Below are 17,039 nucleotides of genomic sequence, written 5' to 3' on the forward strand. Positions count from 1 at the left end.
TTGGTATGAAGAACAGAGGGCCAGTTGCTGCATGGCTTGCTTTCCTAGCCAGGCCTTTAATGAAGGTCAGGAATTCATACATCTTTGTTTATATTACCTACTCCTTATCAGTTAATCAAATTAAATTATACTGGATAACATCGATATCAGCTAAGGAAAGAAACTGGAATGTATAATTCAAGCTCTTTAATAGAAATGCATCAGGAAGAGCAGCTCTTTATTTCAACTGTAATCCTGCTTTGGACTGTCGATCTCTTTGTCTTCCCACAGCACAATTTCCAAATTAAATGTATTTTTTTCTTGCATAAACTTTCTGTTGGCAGTTAAAGGAAAAGTTTTTTTTGTGTGTGTGTGTGAGTGAAAGTCACTTGTGTAATTTCTGTCTATTTTTTGTTATTTTATAAAAGGCATTGTATCTTTTGTAAAATGTTTTTGTAGTTGGCTGGCTATGCCTTTGTTTAAACACATCTTTTTGAGATGCTAATTAGAAATGGAAAAAGTTTTCCCTATGAAAATGATAAAACACATGATTCACTTTACAAAACGCAGCCATTTGAACACAGCACTCCTGCTATTTCTTTTATTTACCCTGTACTTCCCTAGTTTATGAGGTGTAAATTTCTATACATTTCTCTGGTTCTGAGCTTTCCTCTTGTCAGTATCTTTCTAAAAATCTCTTGAGACCTTCCTACAAACGAGTTTGAAATTTGATGGGTTGTCACACGAACAAGGGCTGCGTGATATGGCTCACTAAAAGCTGGACACTTGTTACATAAAGTCATCAATATAGCACTGGGAGAAGAAACCCCAAAGCACTTTGATATTTTCACACCTTATTTAAAGGCAGTGAAATAAAGGTTAGTTTAGCATTTAATACATTTACTATGCAAATTTAGGCTCTCAAATAGTCTAATGTTTCTGTACTTTTTTTATTAATGTTTCAAAATTTAGCATTTCTATTTTTTTAATTTGCCTTAGATTTCTTTATAACAGAAGCTACAAATATTGTTTAATTTACTTTTCAGTAAAGCTGTCAGTTGTAATCTGCAATTTAAAAAAACTAATAAAACAAATCCTCATTTCACAATTTAAACCTTATTGAGTCTAATTCACTTGCACTGCAAGTTTATTATTCTCCTGCAGCTTGACGTGCCTCCAATTGTAATTGTGTTGACCCTCCGATGCAGTAAATCTCCCCAGTGCTTATCAAACTGGGAAAGATAAGTCTGCAATTTGGAACTTCATTAAATATCTCATTTATATTAAACAGATGATGGCTTTGAACAGAAATAATAATTTTTACAGGCTCCGCGACCTCCGATTGTGGTCTCAGTGACTCTGGCATGCGGCATTTTGCAAATCTCCGCCCGCGCTGTGGCCCTGGCCGCCCGCCAGCAGCCAAATGTCAAAAGTTGTTCGTCCATCGGGCTGACTTCAAAGCCACCCTCTGAAGACTGTGGTTGAGGGCTTTGTAGCCCTCCGAGCAGATTTTTTAGAAATCTTTCATGGCATACACTTCTTAGTCATCTGGGAATTGCGGGCAGAGTGATTAATAACGGGCAGCTGTTTAAAGAAAAAAACACACAACAAACATGTTAGTTGTTATTATAATTCGGGAAGCTATGAACTACTCCGTTTGTGCTTGCTCGGAGACCAGCCCAGTGAAATAAGCATTCCCTGTGGCTTCAAAGAGTTTGCAGCGTGCTCGATGCCTTGCAGTATCTGGTCCCTGCTGGATTTCAGTACATATAAAATATGTGCTGTGGGAGTTGTGTAGGCATATTGTTCTTGAGATTTAACTTTGCACATCAAAATGAAAAGATGTGTTGGTGAAAACAGGTAATACTTTGATGTGTGAGTTCATACAATTACCGTGAAAAACAAATCTATTTTTTACATTTCTTTATTATTATTATATTTAATAGAGCTGGATTCTGTTCATGCCACTTAGTTGGTTTCACGCTCTCAGGGGAGCTCATGCGGAAGCAGTAGCAAGGCAGCAGAAGGGTGCTGGAGCTCAGGAGGGCTGAGAGCCCGGCAGGTGGGAGGGCTGGATGGTGAGGGGCTGGGTGATGGAGCACGAGGCCTTGTATCTCCCCAGCTGGTTACTGGCTGCTGACAAACAAGCTCTGAGTTGACGGACGAGCGCAGGCGTTTGTTTGTTCACCCTGCTCCGAGGAGCTACACTGGCAGCACCCGTAGCTAATGGGGTGTCTAAACCCAGCGAGGTGGTGTCAGATTGTTTTCTTTCTTTGCCGTGCACGGGTTCTGCTTTCCACTGATATCTCTCTGGCTCACTGAGGAAAAGACAGTATTTCCTCTCTTTTGGAAAAATCTGAGAGGCACACGCAGAATAAAAAGGGACGACCAGGTTCTGCAAACAAAGGCTGAGCTGGGAAGTCGGACAGGGGAAGGAGCCTTCTGATGGAAGGCAGCTGGGACGGGGAAAAGGCCACACACGCCAACTTCTCCCCTGTGCCAAGCAGGCTGTCTCCATCCATTCCTCCACCACCTACTTCATCTGGCTCTTAATGCCCCATGGAGGTCTGCTGGGGGTCCTGGAGGGCAGGGACCGGCTTCCCCAGTAGGGTCAGGCAGCCGAGGGCTTGCCAGTTGTGATTTTTGTTGCTCTGGCAGCATGCCGCAGCAGTGCCAGGGATCAGGCTGAACGAAGCATGTGAGGTCTCCATACACTGTGGCCAGGAAAGGCAGAGCAAAGAACTCATCACAAATAGAAAAAAAAAATATTAAAATGTAATGTGAAGCCTGACTTTTCTTTCATTCTACACACCCCCCCCCCCCCCTTTCCCCTAAGTAAAAGGTGTCAATGTTTGTGTATTGGTTGCTAATATGTGTGATGGAGTTTCATGGGGGTTTCCATGATGATTACATTTGAAAGCAAATTGTGCCTCTTCAAAGAGCGCCAGCAGCCCAATTCCAAAAGGAGTTCGTGCTCTGTGCCCCTGACAGGAGTCTTGTTCTGACAGGCTGTCAGGGTGGGAAAGATGGCCCAGCTGTCTGCCTCATAACACTAAAAAAGCCCAAACTGTCTGCTTAAGAAATTCTGTAACAAAGAGACACCAAAATGCAATGCGGTTTGTTGATTATTTTTTTTAACCAATTTTCTGCTGAAGTATTTGAAATTTGACAGGGCGCCGTAGGAGGTGCAGAGCAAAGTGGCTTACAAAGTTGGTCATTAAGCAGAGCTGTCACTGCAAATTATATTTGTCCAGGGTGAGAAGTTCTAGCTCATTTGGTGCCCAGACAGGTCTAGGCCTTAGGCAAGTTGTTAGAGTTCCCCCATGCTGCTAAATGGACTTTCAGCGCTAATTTTCCTCTCTCTGTGCAGTTGGAGTCACCTGGGAGCCCCTCAGGGCCAGAGCTGCCCATAGAGACGCTGCTGGACGACAGGGAGCGCAGGATTTCCCATTCCCTGTACAGCGGGATCGAGGGGCTCAGCGAGTCGCCCACGAGGAATGCAGCGCTGAGCAGGATCATGGGTGAGTTCCACTAATCATGCCTTGTTTTCATCTCTTGTGGGATCCATGGAAGGGTGACTAATGCAATATTTGTGTGGGAGTCGGGGAACATGGAGGTTTGTACTGACCAAATTAAAAAATGCCTTAAAATTGTTCCAAGCAAGCCTTCTGGATACATAATGTGAGAAAGAAAGCTAATAAAAGGATTCATAAAGTGAATTTCTTATCCCATGGTAGGTCATAGAACAAATCACAGGAACACTTAACGTGGTTTTTCAGTGTCTGATCTGGGACAAGAAGTTATTGGTTGGTCTAGTTTCTAGCTTCGTTCAGAGGAAAAGTCATCACTTTCTATAAGGAATTTATAATTAATTTCAGCAGTTGTTCTCCTCCATGTCAGTCATACAGAAATAAACAAGGTAACTTGTACCCATTTATGCTTATTAGGGTATTTCATTAATTTGTTTGAATTCTTTTATTCACAGGACACCAATTTTAAAACCTTATAACTAATTTTAAGCATCCTTTGTGCAAATTCTGTCTTCATGGCCCCAGCGGATAATGAGGTTATTAGTGGTTGTTCCGCAGCAATTCAGTTTCTTGCGTACAGAGCTAGCTAATAAAGACTTTTCTTGCCACAGGAGTGGTTGCATTTACTGACTACGATGGAGTTAGTCTGAAAAGATCTTCAAATTTAAAACACAAAAGGCAGTTTGATTAAAATAGCACTTGACATAAGATGTTACGATTGCTTGCTTGAGCTGCAAGTTATGAACATAAAAAATGGCCATTAAATCTTTGACTTTTTTTTTAGTGTGCTTGACACACAGATTACGTTAGAAGATGCTGCTACAAACTGGATATAAAGCAACAGTGAATTTAGTTTGGAATTACTTAAGGTTGATTTTCAGCCTTAGAAAAATGAACGTCTACATTTTTTCCAGTCAACAGTTTGTATATATCTTTCACTATATCTTGGGGTTGTTGTTTTAATTATTTTTATTTTTATTTTTTAATTTGGGGTTGGTTTTATGTTTGCAGTAGCAGAATAACATTAAACTCCTTAAAAATCCACAAATTTGCTATTTAAAATACTTCATCACTTAGGTCTTTTGTCTTCTTTAGTACATCTGGACAACAGTAATTAGAAACAAATCACATTCTGTTCTATTGCATTATATCTCTTGGAAGCTCGAAGAATAATAGTGTACCTGAGAATCACTGGAGCATGAAACATTTTCACCCAAAGACATATGCTATTAAAGATAACATTTTTAAAAAACTACATATTTGTTGAAAAAATTAAGGAACGGTAAAATAATCTGAAGTCTTTAGCACTACTTTTCCTAAGAGACTGGCTCTTGTGGTGTTAGGGCTTTAGATAAAATATATTCAAAGCACTGCCTTCTGCTTTTCCCATCAGTGTTGGAGAGGATTTACAAGTCCAACTCCTATAAGCATTAAGGAGTTAGCGCTTAAACACCTTGTCCAGTGATGGGAGAAGAAACCCTGAGAGAGTCTGCGTGTACGTGCATCAGGCAATGCAGTGTACTGCCCCATCAAAGCAACACCCAACTTGCCATGCCGAATCAAACCAGTGCTTCATCAGTCTAGTGTCACCCCTTTAGTGGTAGCCAATAACATATGTTTCAACAAAAGACCAAAAGTCTTTCCAAAGCCTTTAAAATCGAGTGCTTTTGGATACCTCTGCAACATACGGATAGGGGTAAAAAATTTATCCTGCATTTTGTATTAGCTCTATAATCTGAAATATATGGCTCGATTTCCTCTGTTTCATTCTTTATTTATTGTTTTCAGAGACTGGGAACCATGTAGAAAGTTGGTTTTGAATAGGTTGTGACTTAAATCCATTGATGCTTTAGTTGGAAGCACATGAAAGATCAAATCGTGCCTGCATCTCATAGTAAATGTGGTCTGCTGTAACTGAAAACTGGTTTTGCCAGAACTGCGTCATTCCCTTCTGCAGTCATGTCGGCTTTACAAAGCTGTCATGTTTAAAGCCAGTTTTCAGATAGCGGTCAGTTTTCTAATATGCTAATTTTTCTGAATGAATCAGAAACCCACTACATTAAAGCCACAGTGTTTACAGTCTTTTGTGATGTTATTGCACGCATGTTTTGTTGCAGTGCTGTACAACAGAGCAGCACTGTTACCTGTTGGCAGAGGCGTATACAGATTGTTTGGTTCAGGTAGCTACAGTTTGTAAGGCTCCTTTATTATCCGGTGGACTTGCTGGACTAGCATGCATAAGGAGAAAACTCACAACTCCCTTTATTCTCCTGAGAAGGCAGTGTTCCGTGACTCTTCAAAAGTTTTCCTCCTCTCTTGAAAGTTGGCCTAAAAGCAAGGATCAGTTAGAGGAATAGTCTGGCTGAGTAAGTCCAGGGGCCTGGCCCTCCCCATCCTGGTTCTGACCATGAAAAGAAGCAAAAAGGAGTGCTTTTATAGCACTTTTTGTAGTGCTGATTCCCCCGAGTGCTCTCCTGGTATTGAGGAGCCATCTGACTTCGGGGCTCTCTGAATCACTTGGTGTCTTTTTATTCAGCCCTCAATAGAGTTAACTATGCAAACTCTTGGTACTTTGCGGCAAGCAAAAATCCCAGTTTGATTTCATGTGCTAAGTACTGTGGCTTTCCGATTCCTTTGCTATTTGATAAAACTGATGCATTTTGAGTGCTTTCTTTCCCAAGCTCAACTATTCAAAAGTGATAGTCTTAAGGTCTGGAAAATTCCTGCTCTCCTCGGTCATTGCTTAAAGTTGGAACAAAACTTTTAAATGAGTTTTGTTTCTTTTAAATATACCTAATGTAATTTTCAGGGAAGGTATTTAAAACGGTTTGCTTTACTCTTTCAACCTATAACTGACAGCAGAACTGCTTGTCAGAGCCTTGCTGTGAGAGTGGGAATGAAATACCCATTTTAGAATGCCATTTGAGTTATGTAAAGTAATATTTGCTTACTGGAGAAAGGCAGCACAAATCTTTTAATTTTTCGGATGATTGTTATGTTGATCTACATCTCTAGAAGATTATTGCTATAAATTTATAGATTTTCTTATGCTTCTTCACTTGATATTTATTTAACTGTTTTTTTTTGATGAAGAAGAGAGGTGATACCTCTTTATATTCAGGGAATGATATTTTTGTATGTACAGAATGGTTTTCTGTGTTCAGAGAATGATACAATGCAGATACTCTCTTCTAAGAATTAGACACCTATGGTAAACCCTTAGGTTTATTTATTCATTTTTAATGCTTTCAGGTTGCATGATGGTAGTACATTTGAAATAACTGTTATGCTAGTTTGCTTGTCTCTGTGATTAAAAATTCAAGTCTTTCCTTCTGATACACCATTCTTGCATAGAATCCATTATGCTCCTGAGTTTTGCAATACGCAAATACATAGCTGCTGTCTATATAAATTATTCTTATTCAAAATACAGTTTAGTACAAAGTCCTCTTTCATCTCTTTCTTCCAGTTGCTGGTATTTTTTTTTTACGAACATAGTGGGTTTTGTTGCTAGCACTGACTAAACAGAGTTATTTTTCAGAGGTTACACAAAATAACAATGGCTTGCATTGAATCGGCTTTTCATCCTGAAGTATCCTCCAGAACTTGGTAAAAAATGATAGTTACTGCACAACAGGAAGTACTTTGTTCTCTGCACAAATAATTGCTATCGTCAGGATAGGAATCAGGAGGAAGCACTAAAAAATAATAAAAAAAAGCTAGAGATGTAGAGTGTTTGTGCCGATGAAATGAACATAACCCTTTACAAGCATAATGCAGTTCCCCAGCCGTGAATCTGTGCTGAACATGGTGGTCTACTACAGTCTTGACAGTTCAGAGTACTCTCTGGAGATCCAAAGCCTGGATATTGTGGAGACATTTATGTCCTTAGACATTCCTCATGCATCTATTCCCAATCCCACACCTTTAATTAGCCTGGAAAATTAAATGATGTGTCTATCTGGGGGAAATTTTGCCATAACTCACTCTAGTGTTGGGGACAAATATGCTGTTAGTGAAAAATAAATAAGATCTGGAGAAGTTCTAATTTCTTTCTTATTGCCCAATCCTCCGTATCGCTCCTGTAGGAAGTCTTATAGCTATTGCCATCATCACCATCGCTATTTTCTTTTATTATTATTTCTATAAGTATTTTCTCATCTTGTGTACAAGAATCGGGCCAGATATAGAAGGGTGAGTTGGTCTTCCCAGTGCAGCGTAGTATGGGAGCCAAATTGTTTTAACAAAGAGATTAACAGACTTTCAAGGATGTTTAAGATTTAATAGGACCTTCTGGGAGCTGGAGTAGTTGGCTTCTATGGAAGAAAGCCAGCTGATCATTTTATTTATTGTGTATGCTCAGTTTGTTTGTTTGTTTGTTTGTTTGTTTTGGAATACTTTATATTGGTGGCTTAATTCAGATCCAAACCATTTTTGATCAAGTTTGAAGCATTGTTTTATGGCATATTTTTCCTTGTAAACTGAAAGTCCTCATAGACCTGAAGACCATCCATTTGGTATTGGAGCTCTGAGATTCCTTTTTCTGCACAGACAGATGGGAACCCTTCTTACCCTAGGCTTAGGTATGGTCCCCTGGCTACGGTTGTTTTGTTCTGTAGCTTGTTCAAGAAATTTGAGCCTCATTGTCCTGACGTGAGACACACTTGAAAGGAAGAATTTCCCTTCCTCATCGCAGTGTACACAATACTACATATTACTACAGAACTGAACTTGAATTAATGTATGCAGAACTGGACTTGAAGTGTATTCAGATTCTAAATTTAATAGCACTTTTCTAGCCTGAGAGAAAATTGTTGTTTCGGAGAGGTTTGTCGGCAGCTCAAGTAAAGTCTCAGATTTGTAGATCAGTCAAATATAGTGATGATTACTAGGTTTGAAGTTTCTTTGATGTTTCCTTGTAATGTTTCTCACAAAACTTGCAGAGTTGCTTTCTCCAAGGGGTATTTTCTGTCCACTTCAGCTGAGCTCTCTACAAAGGACATACCGAGCCTTTTGCTGAGGTATGGCTAACCATCTGCTGGAGGTGAAGCCTTTCACCTGCTTTTAGCTTCATCTGCAGTGAAAAGCATAGGCATGTCAGATGGGTTTTCTGCTTAATTCCAAAGCAACTATTAAAATGTCACTCTTCACCCTTGTCAGATATAAAGAAGGGTAGTGAAAAGTTAAAAATGTTACTGAATTACTTGAGCCTCTCAAATGGGAAGTTCAATCTGCAGAATGCCGTAAGGTTATACCTTTTCTCAATCAATTCTTTGGAGACATTATTAACTACAGAGTTAACAATCTTGTAGGCATTATGTTTGGAAAGAAGTACATCACCACGCTAAACATTAACCTGTCCATCAAAGAAGCTATTGCTGGGCAAAGAATCAGCTGTTATGCAAACTGAACCATTCATTTCATTTTGACAGTGATGAGATGTTTGCTATGCAGGACCTTTTCCTTCCAGCCACTTTCACCTTTTTCAAAGATCTCTTTTGAAGCCAGTTTTGCCCCCTTTGGAAAGCTATACAAAATGTATTATCTAGTGCACTGATGATTTTAGCTAGCTATGTAGTAATTAGCTAATTACTCTTTATGTGTGCCTTTTTTTTTTTTTCCCTATAATTGCAAAAAAGTGGTAACAGTAACTGAAACATTTCCAGGAAAAAAAAAAAAGTGGGTGGGTGGGTGGGGAATGGACAGGAGGGGAGTACTTTTCACCTAATTGCATGCAGTCTGACAACTTTGTCATATCTGTAGTAAAAATATAGGGTGAATATTTGCCGTATCCATACAAGCGGCTCATGTTATGGAAATCAGAATTTTCCTGTATGTTATTCCTGCAGTGCATCAGAATAGTCAAGTTTGTTGTCAGCGTAATGGTTGATTAAGCTAGGGCTTTTCCCCTCATGAGATGTGACAATTTACTAATTGTTTTAGAAAGTAATACATATCCAGTAGTAAAATTCATGTAATGTCATGATCTTTCATTAGAAATAATATTGTGTTATTGTGTGTAGTGAAAGTTAGGACCAAGCATTTTAAGTGGTAGTTTTTTTTTTTTTTTTTTTTTTTTTTTTTGCATGAGGATCAGCAAGGAGGATCCAGGAGGAAAAAATATTTTTAAAGATTCTTTCAGAGAAAAATAATAATATGTGCATCTCATATGAAGGAATCACACTTAATACGTTGCCATTGCCTAAGATAACTCTATAATTTTAATTCAGGTTTGCAAATTATTTTTTTTTCCTTACAGCAAGTTTTAGCTTAGTGTTTCTAAATAGTGAAATAACCTGTTTATTTCGAGTTAAGAACTGAAATGGTGATAATTCTGTGTGTCTACCGTCTTCCAAATAATGATAGATAATCCCCATTCTCTCAATTCTGTATCTCATGCATATATCCTGAAAACAGATTTATTCAGCTTAGACCAAAGCATTGCAATGAAAATGTTACTCTTTCTGGTAGTCTTTATGGCTGTTTAGTTTGTTTTGGTAACAAAATTTTCTATAAGCTTAAAAGTTGCTTCTACTCTGTACTCAGCAGTTTGAAAACTGATACACAGACTTATGCATCAAAATGAATTGAAATACTGGAAAACACAATTATATGTATATATTTATCACTGGAAAAGAAGCAGTGGTAGTGGGTTTATAATATTTATGTACGCATTCCCTTCATTACCTCAGAAGTGTTTGATGCAAGAGAAGATGCTGACTTCTTGCAGTAGGCTGCAGGTACAAGCGGTGTATGTTACTTTTCAGACCTCTGCATAGGCCTATGTATACAAAGTGAGTCATGGCTAATGTTACTATCTGTGTTACGTTGCTCTTATCAGTAGGATTGCTGTTTGACATGATGTTTTATTGGTTGTGTTTATAAGTTATTCAAGGTACTCTCTGAGATGATTTAGTTTTCATTTTTGTTTTATTTCCTTTTGTTTTTTTTTCAGGTAAATATCAGCTGTCTCCAACAGTGAACATGCCCCAAGATGACACTGTCATTATTGAAGATGACAGGCTGTCAGTACTCCCTCCACATCTCTCTGACCAGTCGTCATCTAGCTCCCATGATGATGTTGGATTTGGCACTGTTGATGCTGGTGGATGGGCTAAAGCTGCAATTAATGAGTCAACAGACTGGTAAGAAGTTAAAAATAGATGACTGCAGTTACATCTTTATCTTTAGTTTAATTTTTGGCTACTGCTAATATTAATCTTTTTTTTTTTTTTTTTCCATCACATTTAGATTTCACTATTTTTAGACTTTTAGTAATTGCTCCTGTTTCAGGAAGGAAGTCTGTACATATTATTTGTTAAACTTTTTTACTTCTGGATGGAGTTTTGTGCTGTCTCCAAGCCCATTTGTGGAAATTTGCTAATTGTTTTAAGACCAAATCAGCATATAGCTGTGCTCATTTGAAGATTTAATATTAATTTAGTTACCAACTGAGATAGCTGAAAAAAAAGCTAAATTTAGCAAAGATGAAGAAATTCCAATTTGAAAATTTAATTTATAATTCTCACTGTAAATATCTCTATGTCTGTAAGAGAAAGGTTCTATTTTTATATTTTTGTAAGTACTTAGGAGCCTTCTAATATACTTCTTTGTATTTTCTTGATTTTCCTAATAACATACAGTAATTTTAAAATCTATTTAGAGGACAAGGCAGGTCTTTGTATTACCCTGTTAGTGTTAATGGTTTTGCAACAAGAATTAGTTAAGACTTCTTTATTATGAAGGGATACCTTTTATATCATAATATGATGTGTATCATGCAAAGGCAGTGTACTATAATAATTTCACGTTTAAAAATATTGAAAGTCATTCTACTTTATATGTTTAATCCATAATAAAAATAATTTCTTTACATCTTAGGTTGATTCTCTAATTAAGTTTATACATTTTAATATGAGATTTAATGAGAAGTGCATTGATTTCTATTATTGACTTGCTTATATTCCTGGCAAAGAAATACTGTTTATTGCTTAGTTAGTATACAATTAATACAGATCTAAGATTTAATTTACAAGTCCTGTAATTATCTATAGTAGGAGCAAAATAAAAGCCCACCTCTGTACACTTCCACTTCTTAAAGCTAGATAATTACCACAAATGGTGTGAAGTATATGAATTTTCTTATTTCTCTTGTCTCTCGAGCCTGTTATGAATGTGTCAGCAATATCTTAATAAAACAGCAATAGCACCTGTCAGCTGATATGCACCTGTCAGCTTCTTCTGTGGTTTATATTAGTTTATTTCTTCTTATGTCTGGGAATTGTGCTCTGTATTTTTAAACACAGTTTTAATGATTGTATAAAACGATAAATTTTTTTCATCCTCATTTGCCTTTTTCGATGTTGCAGCTCTTCTTGTGGACAAGTCATACCTGTAATTTGGGCTCTTGAAAAGTCTATCTGTCTTCTGTAAAAGCTTTTAGAGCTGAAAATCTGAGATGTTTAAATAGCATAGTACTCAAGACCGCATATAATGGCTTATTGCTGAGGGACTTTTTTTTATCTGAATATGAGCAAAAAAAATACAGCATAAAGTAAGAGGCCATTTAAAACCTGCAGATGCTTTTACATTTACTTCTGCAGCGTATCTTGCTATTCATATACTTCTTTGAAAATGAGCATTACAGTAAAGAAAATAGAGATTAGATATTGTGGAATTGATCATGCTCGAAACCTTTAAACCTGTATCTTTATAAGAAATTGTAAAGGTCTTCAAATACAATTGCAGTTAAAAGAGTAGGTGAGCACAGCGCCTTACAGGATAATGTATTCTATTTGTAAAAAAAGTAAATAGCAGTAGAAGTAGATTGTTGCATTAATTTCCTGCTGCTAATGGATGAAGGGGAAGACTTGTAAAATGAAGGTGCATTGTATGATTTAGCTGGAAGGCACAAAGGGTAAAACTAAGAATATGGATGAAGGGTTATCCAAACAAGAATGGCAGCTGTTCTGAATCACAGAAGAAAATGTAAGCTTTTCCAGCCTGACAATATCTCCCTAATCCTTGATGAAAATGTTATGAAAACAAAGGGGCAATAAGACAGGATTAATAAGTGGAATTTTAATAACATTGAGGGTCAGAAGACGGTTACATTCTTTTAAGGATCAGCTGTCATTCCAGAAACCTTATTTGTTAAGTATTCTAGAATATAGTAAATTGCATTTGGCAATGCTTAATGACTTGCATTAAATTCACCTTCTGTCTTCTATTAATGTAGTTGAAAAATATTAAAATGAGACATTTTTAGGGGTATTTGTTACTCCTCTGTGCTCTCTGGCTTTTCTAGTTATGGATCTTCAGTGGGGCTTTTGAATACTTTTGTGCAAAATAGATGTATTCAAACTCCTGTGATCTGCATGTTCCCTAATTTCTAAAACACCTGTGGATCATTAATAATAGAAATAAACCAGAACACGAAAACTGATGACACTATTTAGGACTCTGACATTTGTACTCTAAAAAGGTGTGGGATTTCATGATGTCAGAGAGTAAGTAATTTTTGGTGCTAAATAGCACCTCTTGTATTCCAGATACTATGCAAACATACGGTAATAATCCCCATAAGAAATGTGTGTGGAAGATAGGTGCTAAGTACAGATAGGGGCAGCAGGAGAACGCCCTTAAACATGGTGGCAGTTGAAACACTGGGATTTGATCTCCAGAATTTGTGATTGCTGATGCTGTGTCAGACCACACCATCCTCTACATGAGAATGCCCTTTCCAAGTTTTATTTAACTTTGGAGTTTCAGTGTGTTCTCAGGACTTCAAATGAATGTATGCATGCGGGCTGTATTTACATGAAAATGATATTCAGCTTTATTAGAAGCTTTATGTATGCTGATCAAAGCAAGCTCATATAAAAAAAAGAACATGCAGCCAAAACAAATAGTGTTAGAAATTCTCCCCTTTTGAAGGAAGTGCCACATGATACATTTTGTTTGGCAGGATGGAGCTGGTCATCCTTAACTAACGTGAGCTGCATTAACAGATGTTGCTAGAGAAAATTTTCACTTAGTAAAACCACATTTTTCTAGCCTTCAGAGCCCGTGCTGACTATTAGTGAGCCAGAAACCCCTGTGTGGCCTTGGGAAAGCCATTTATGATCTGATTATGAAAGGTGTTGAGTTGAGTCACTCAGAGCGTGTTTTCAAACTTAGGTGGTTCATATTCATCTACAAGTTGCACTGCTGTAAATGCTAGGAGTATGTATTGACTTCATCCATTTTACCTTTTAGTTGTGTGGAGATCATTTTTTCCCTGTTTTGTGGGTGTGAATGCGAGGACTAAATAGTTATTTTTTCGTTCAGGCTCTGATTCATCAGAGCTTTTAAGCATATGCTTCAAAACCTTGCTAAACTGTGCAGACATCTCTGAAATAGTTGCTGCAATTAAATGTAAAACATTATGAGCCTGAGCCAGACCCATTAAAGTCAAAAGGCACTTGACATTGACTTTATTCATAAAAAGTTCTGATCCTGCTCTTATTTAAGTATTACATGCTTGTCACATGGACATATCTTATTATTTGTAAATCTGCCACTACTAGACTGAATTTCTTCTACACTGCCTAGTAATGCAGATAGTGATTTTCATCATTTATAGGACTCAATGCCTCTGGACACATTTCCTTAGCTCTCTTCATTGTTGTGCCTAGTACTCAGGTGTTTCTCGATCAAAGATGCTTCTATAAATTGCAGTATGTGGCATGCATAAGCATGTTCACATTACATAATTTAAAAGTGTAAGTTCATTTCTGCAGAAACTTTTCCTGTTTCTCACTAGGTATAAAATGTGAATTTTAACTGGCCCTTAAAATAGAAAATAATTATTTTGAAATATACTGCATAGTAACATGTAGGTATACAATATTTTGAATGACATTTAGAGAGACATGCTTAGAGATCTCAGTGACAAGATATTCAGCTTTATTATCGCCAAGTGCAACAATTGAAAGAGGAATTTTGAGGATTTTTTCCCTACTGGATAGATAATGGTGGTGCAAAGTACTTGTGTTTGTTTGTTATTGTGTTGGTTTTTTTTTTGTTTGTTTGTTTGTTTTCTCAGTAATTTATGCTTTAGATTTCTCCTTGTGTCAACCTAAGTAGAAATCTAACTTCTTTGGGCTTGCCTTCAGGCTCTTATTAACGCTCTTCCCTTTTCTGGGAGTGAGAAGACCCTTGTGTGAATTTTCTTTCAGTTGGTCTATTAGCAGTAAGTGATCTTACAGTGGTCCTTTAATTGCTTCTCTCTCTCTCTCTGTCTCTCCCTCTCTCCCCCTGTCTCCCTCTCTCCGTGGTGTGGCCATGGTGACACATTACAAGCCTAGGGTTTAGCTTGCACATCAAACTAATTTTGCCTGCGTTCTTGCATTCATGATTCTACCAACATCAGACCAACATTATTAAATCTGTCTTCAGAAAGCTTCTGAGGCCAAGGTCATGCAAGAAACCTGCAGAAGAGACCAAATCTGAGTCCAACTTACTGATGAAACCATTGTGGCGAATACTTGCTCTGTAGTGGAGTATTGAGTAAAAATATGTTTGTCTATCATAGCCAAGTTAAAATCAGGAAATGCTATAAAATTTTAATAGAAGTCTTTAAATTAAGAACTTTGGGAAGTCTCTGTGGGCTTCAGGCAGGATAGATTCTGTGTATGCTTTACAAAATATATTTTGTGATGAAGAAAAATCTGATAAGGTGGTATTAAGAGAATATACTGGTTTCTCATTAAAAAAAGGAATTTTTTTTTCTCTCTCAAATTATTCCTGTCTTGGGGTCATATATTCTGATAGTATATGTATAGCTTTACATGAGATATGTACATCTTTCCTTAAAGCTCGTAAGTGAATTATTTTATTCTTTTTAACTGGAATTGCTTGATGCAGTGAAACAAATCCATTGTGTGTGTAACTGACTTCTTGCAGTGGTTTATTTAAAAATGTGTACTTTATTGTTGGTAGAAGTCACATGCTAAATAAATGCTTTTCTCTGCAGAGTGAAAGGTTGCGTGATCTTGATAAATGTTTGCATGATTTTTCTCCCTTCCTACAGCACTCTTAGTCCAGATGTTGATCCAGTGCTTGCCTTCCAGCGAGAGGGTTTTGGACGCCAGAGCATGTCAGAAAAGCGTACAAAGCAATTTTCAGATGCCAGTCAGTTGGAGTTTGTTAAAACACGAAAATCCAAAAGCATGGATCTAGGTAGTGAGTGATATTTTTTCAATTGTTTTATTTGAACCTGATTTTCATGTTGTAAGTATATAGATTTTGTAATTCCAAACACATTATTTATGTGCAGTAATACTGTGCATAAGGTCTACTGGTGTGAAGTAAAGTATTCTTAACATGAATGTCCAAGTGGCCTGTGTATTGTTCATACCACTTGTAAATGTCCATACATTTAAATATCAGAACCCTCTGGATATACAGTCATACGTAAATATTGAATGTCTTCATTAAAATGGAGGTGAAAAGTGCATTTAACAATCCACATAGAATAACTGTAAAAATGTACCATGCTGTGGTTATGGGTACACAGAATTATTCTCAGTTCATGATTACAATTCAATTAGCCTTAAAGACCCTTAGTAGTTTTTATTTTATAGGTGGGTTTTGATTAAGATATTAAATATGTAAGTGTTTTTTTGAAGAAATCTTTCAGAATTAGAAAATCAAGGTAGTCTGACTTCTGGTTGAGATCTAAGTTTTATATTCATATCAGAAGCCCTGAAACTAGGAGCAACTAAGACAGGCAATCAACTATGACCATTTTAACTGGTAAAACAACTGAGAGGAAGCAAATGCTAACCAGCCCATCTATTTTTCTGTATTGAATTTAGATTCTGAAGTGCGGAATCTAGTAACCTTAAACAGTGAGTTTTAAGTACTTAAACACAAAAATCCATACTCAGAATAATAAATTATAATCAGATTTGCTCCTTTACAATAATTGTCAGTATCTTACCTGCAATCCCTAATTCACCAACTTCTTCAGAGGACAGTAAGGTTGGTGGCATTGACTTGTCTTGACTAGTTGCGATGTGCTAACGTGTAAATAACATACTGTACCTGCCTGTGATGTGAACACGACTGACATTGCATGAAGGTTACTTGTTTGCTGCCATTTCTATCTAGAATGTTTGCTTACTGTTACAGTTTATATGCATGGAGGATGACATTGCTAAGGCCCCCCTAACTTGAAAAAAAAATACAAAAAAAAAATAAAGGAATGTTGGATGCATGTGGGGCATGGGCACTAACTGGGCTAACCATTATACATTTACCTTTTAACAGTAGCTGACGAGACTAAGCTCAGTACAATGGATGACCAGAAAACAGGTAAGAATTGACAGTAAGGCTGTTGCTATAGAAACCTTGGTCAAAGCAGCTTACCACAATTACAGAACTGCCAATCAAATTGCATGAAAACATGAATATTCCAGTACTTGCATGGCTGCTCTCTATTGTTGTGAATAATCAAGTCATAGAGAAAAAGAAAATTCTCTATAG

General features: G+C 37.1%; 1 protein-coding gene across 18 annotated transcripts in view; it reads left to right on the forward strand.

Moving 5' to 3' along the window:
- The window catches only part of PARD3 (par-3 family cell polarity regulator), a 447,799-nt gene that overhangs the window by 275,050 nt on the left and 155,710 nt on the right, over positions 1 to 17,039 (forward strand). For 12 of the 18 annotated variants that reach the window (XM_066991514.1, XM_066991515.1, XM_066991510.1 and 9 more), the window contains 4 exons: positions 3,350 to 3,500; positions 10,465 to 10,654; positions 15,583 to 15,734; positions 16,824 to 16,868. In XM_066991514.1, the coding sequence (XP_066847615.1) occupies positions 3,350 to 3,500; positions 10,465 to 10,654; positions 15,583 to 15,734; positions 16,824 to 16,868 (538 nt within the window). The remainder of the gene's footprint in view (positions 1 to 3,349; positions 3,501 to 10,464; positions 10,655 to 15,582; positions 15,735 to 16,823; positions 16,869 to 17,039) is intronic. The other 6 variants (XM_066991517.1, XM_066991501.1, XM_066991507.1 and 3 more) reach the window with 3 other exon arrangements.

Source organism: Anser cygnoides, chromosome 2 (genome assembly GCF_040182565.1).
Source record: "Anser cygnoides isolate HZ-2024a breed goose chromosome 2, Taihu_goose_T2T_genome, whole genome shotgun sequence".
Taxonomy (NCBI): Eukaryota; Metazoa; Chordata; class Aves; order Anseriformes; family Anatidae; genus Anser; species Anser cygnoides.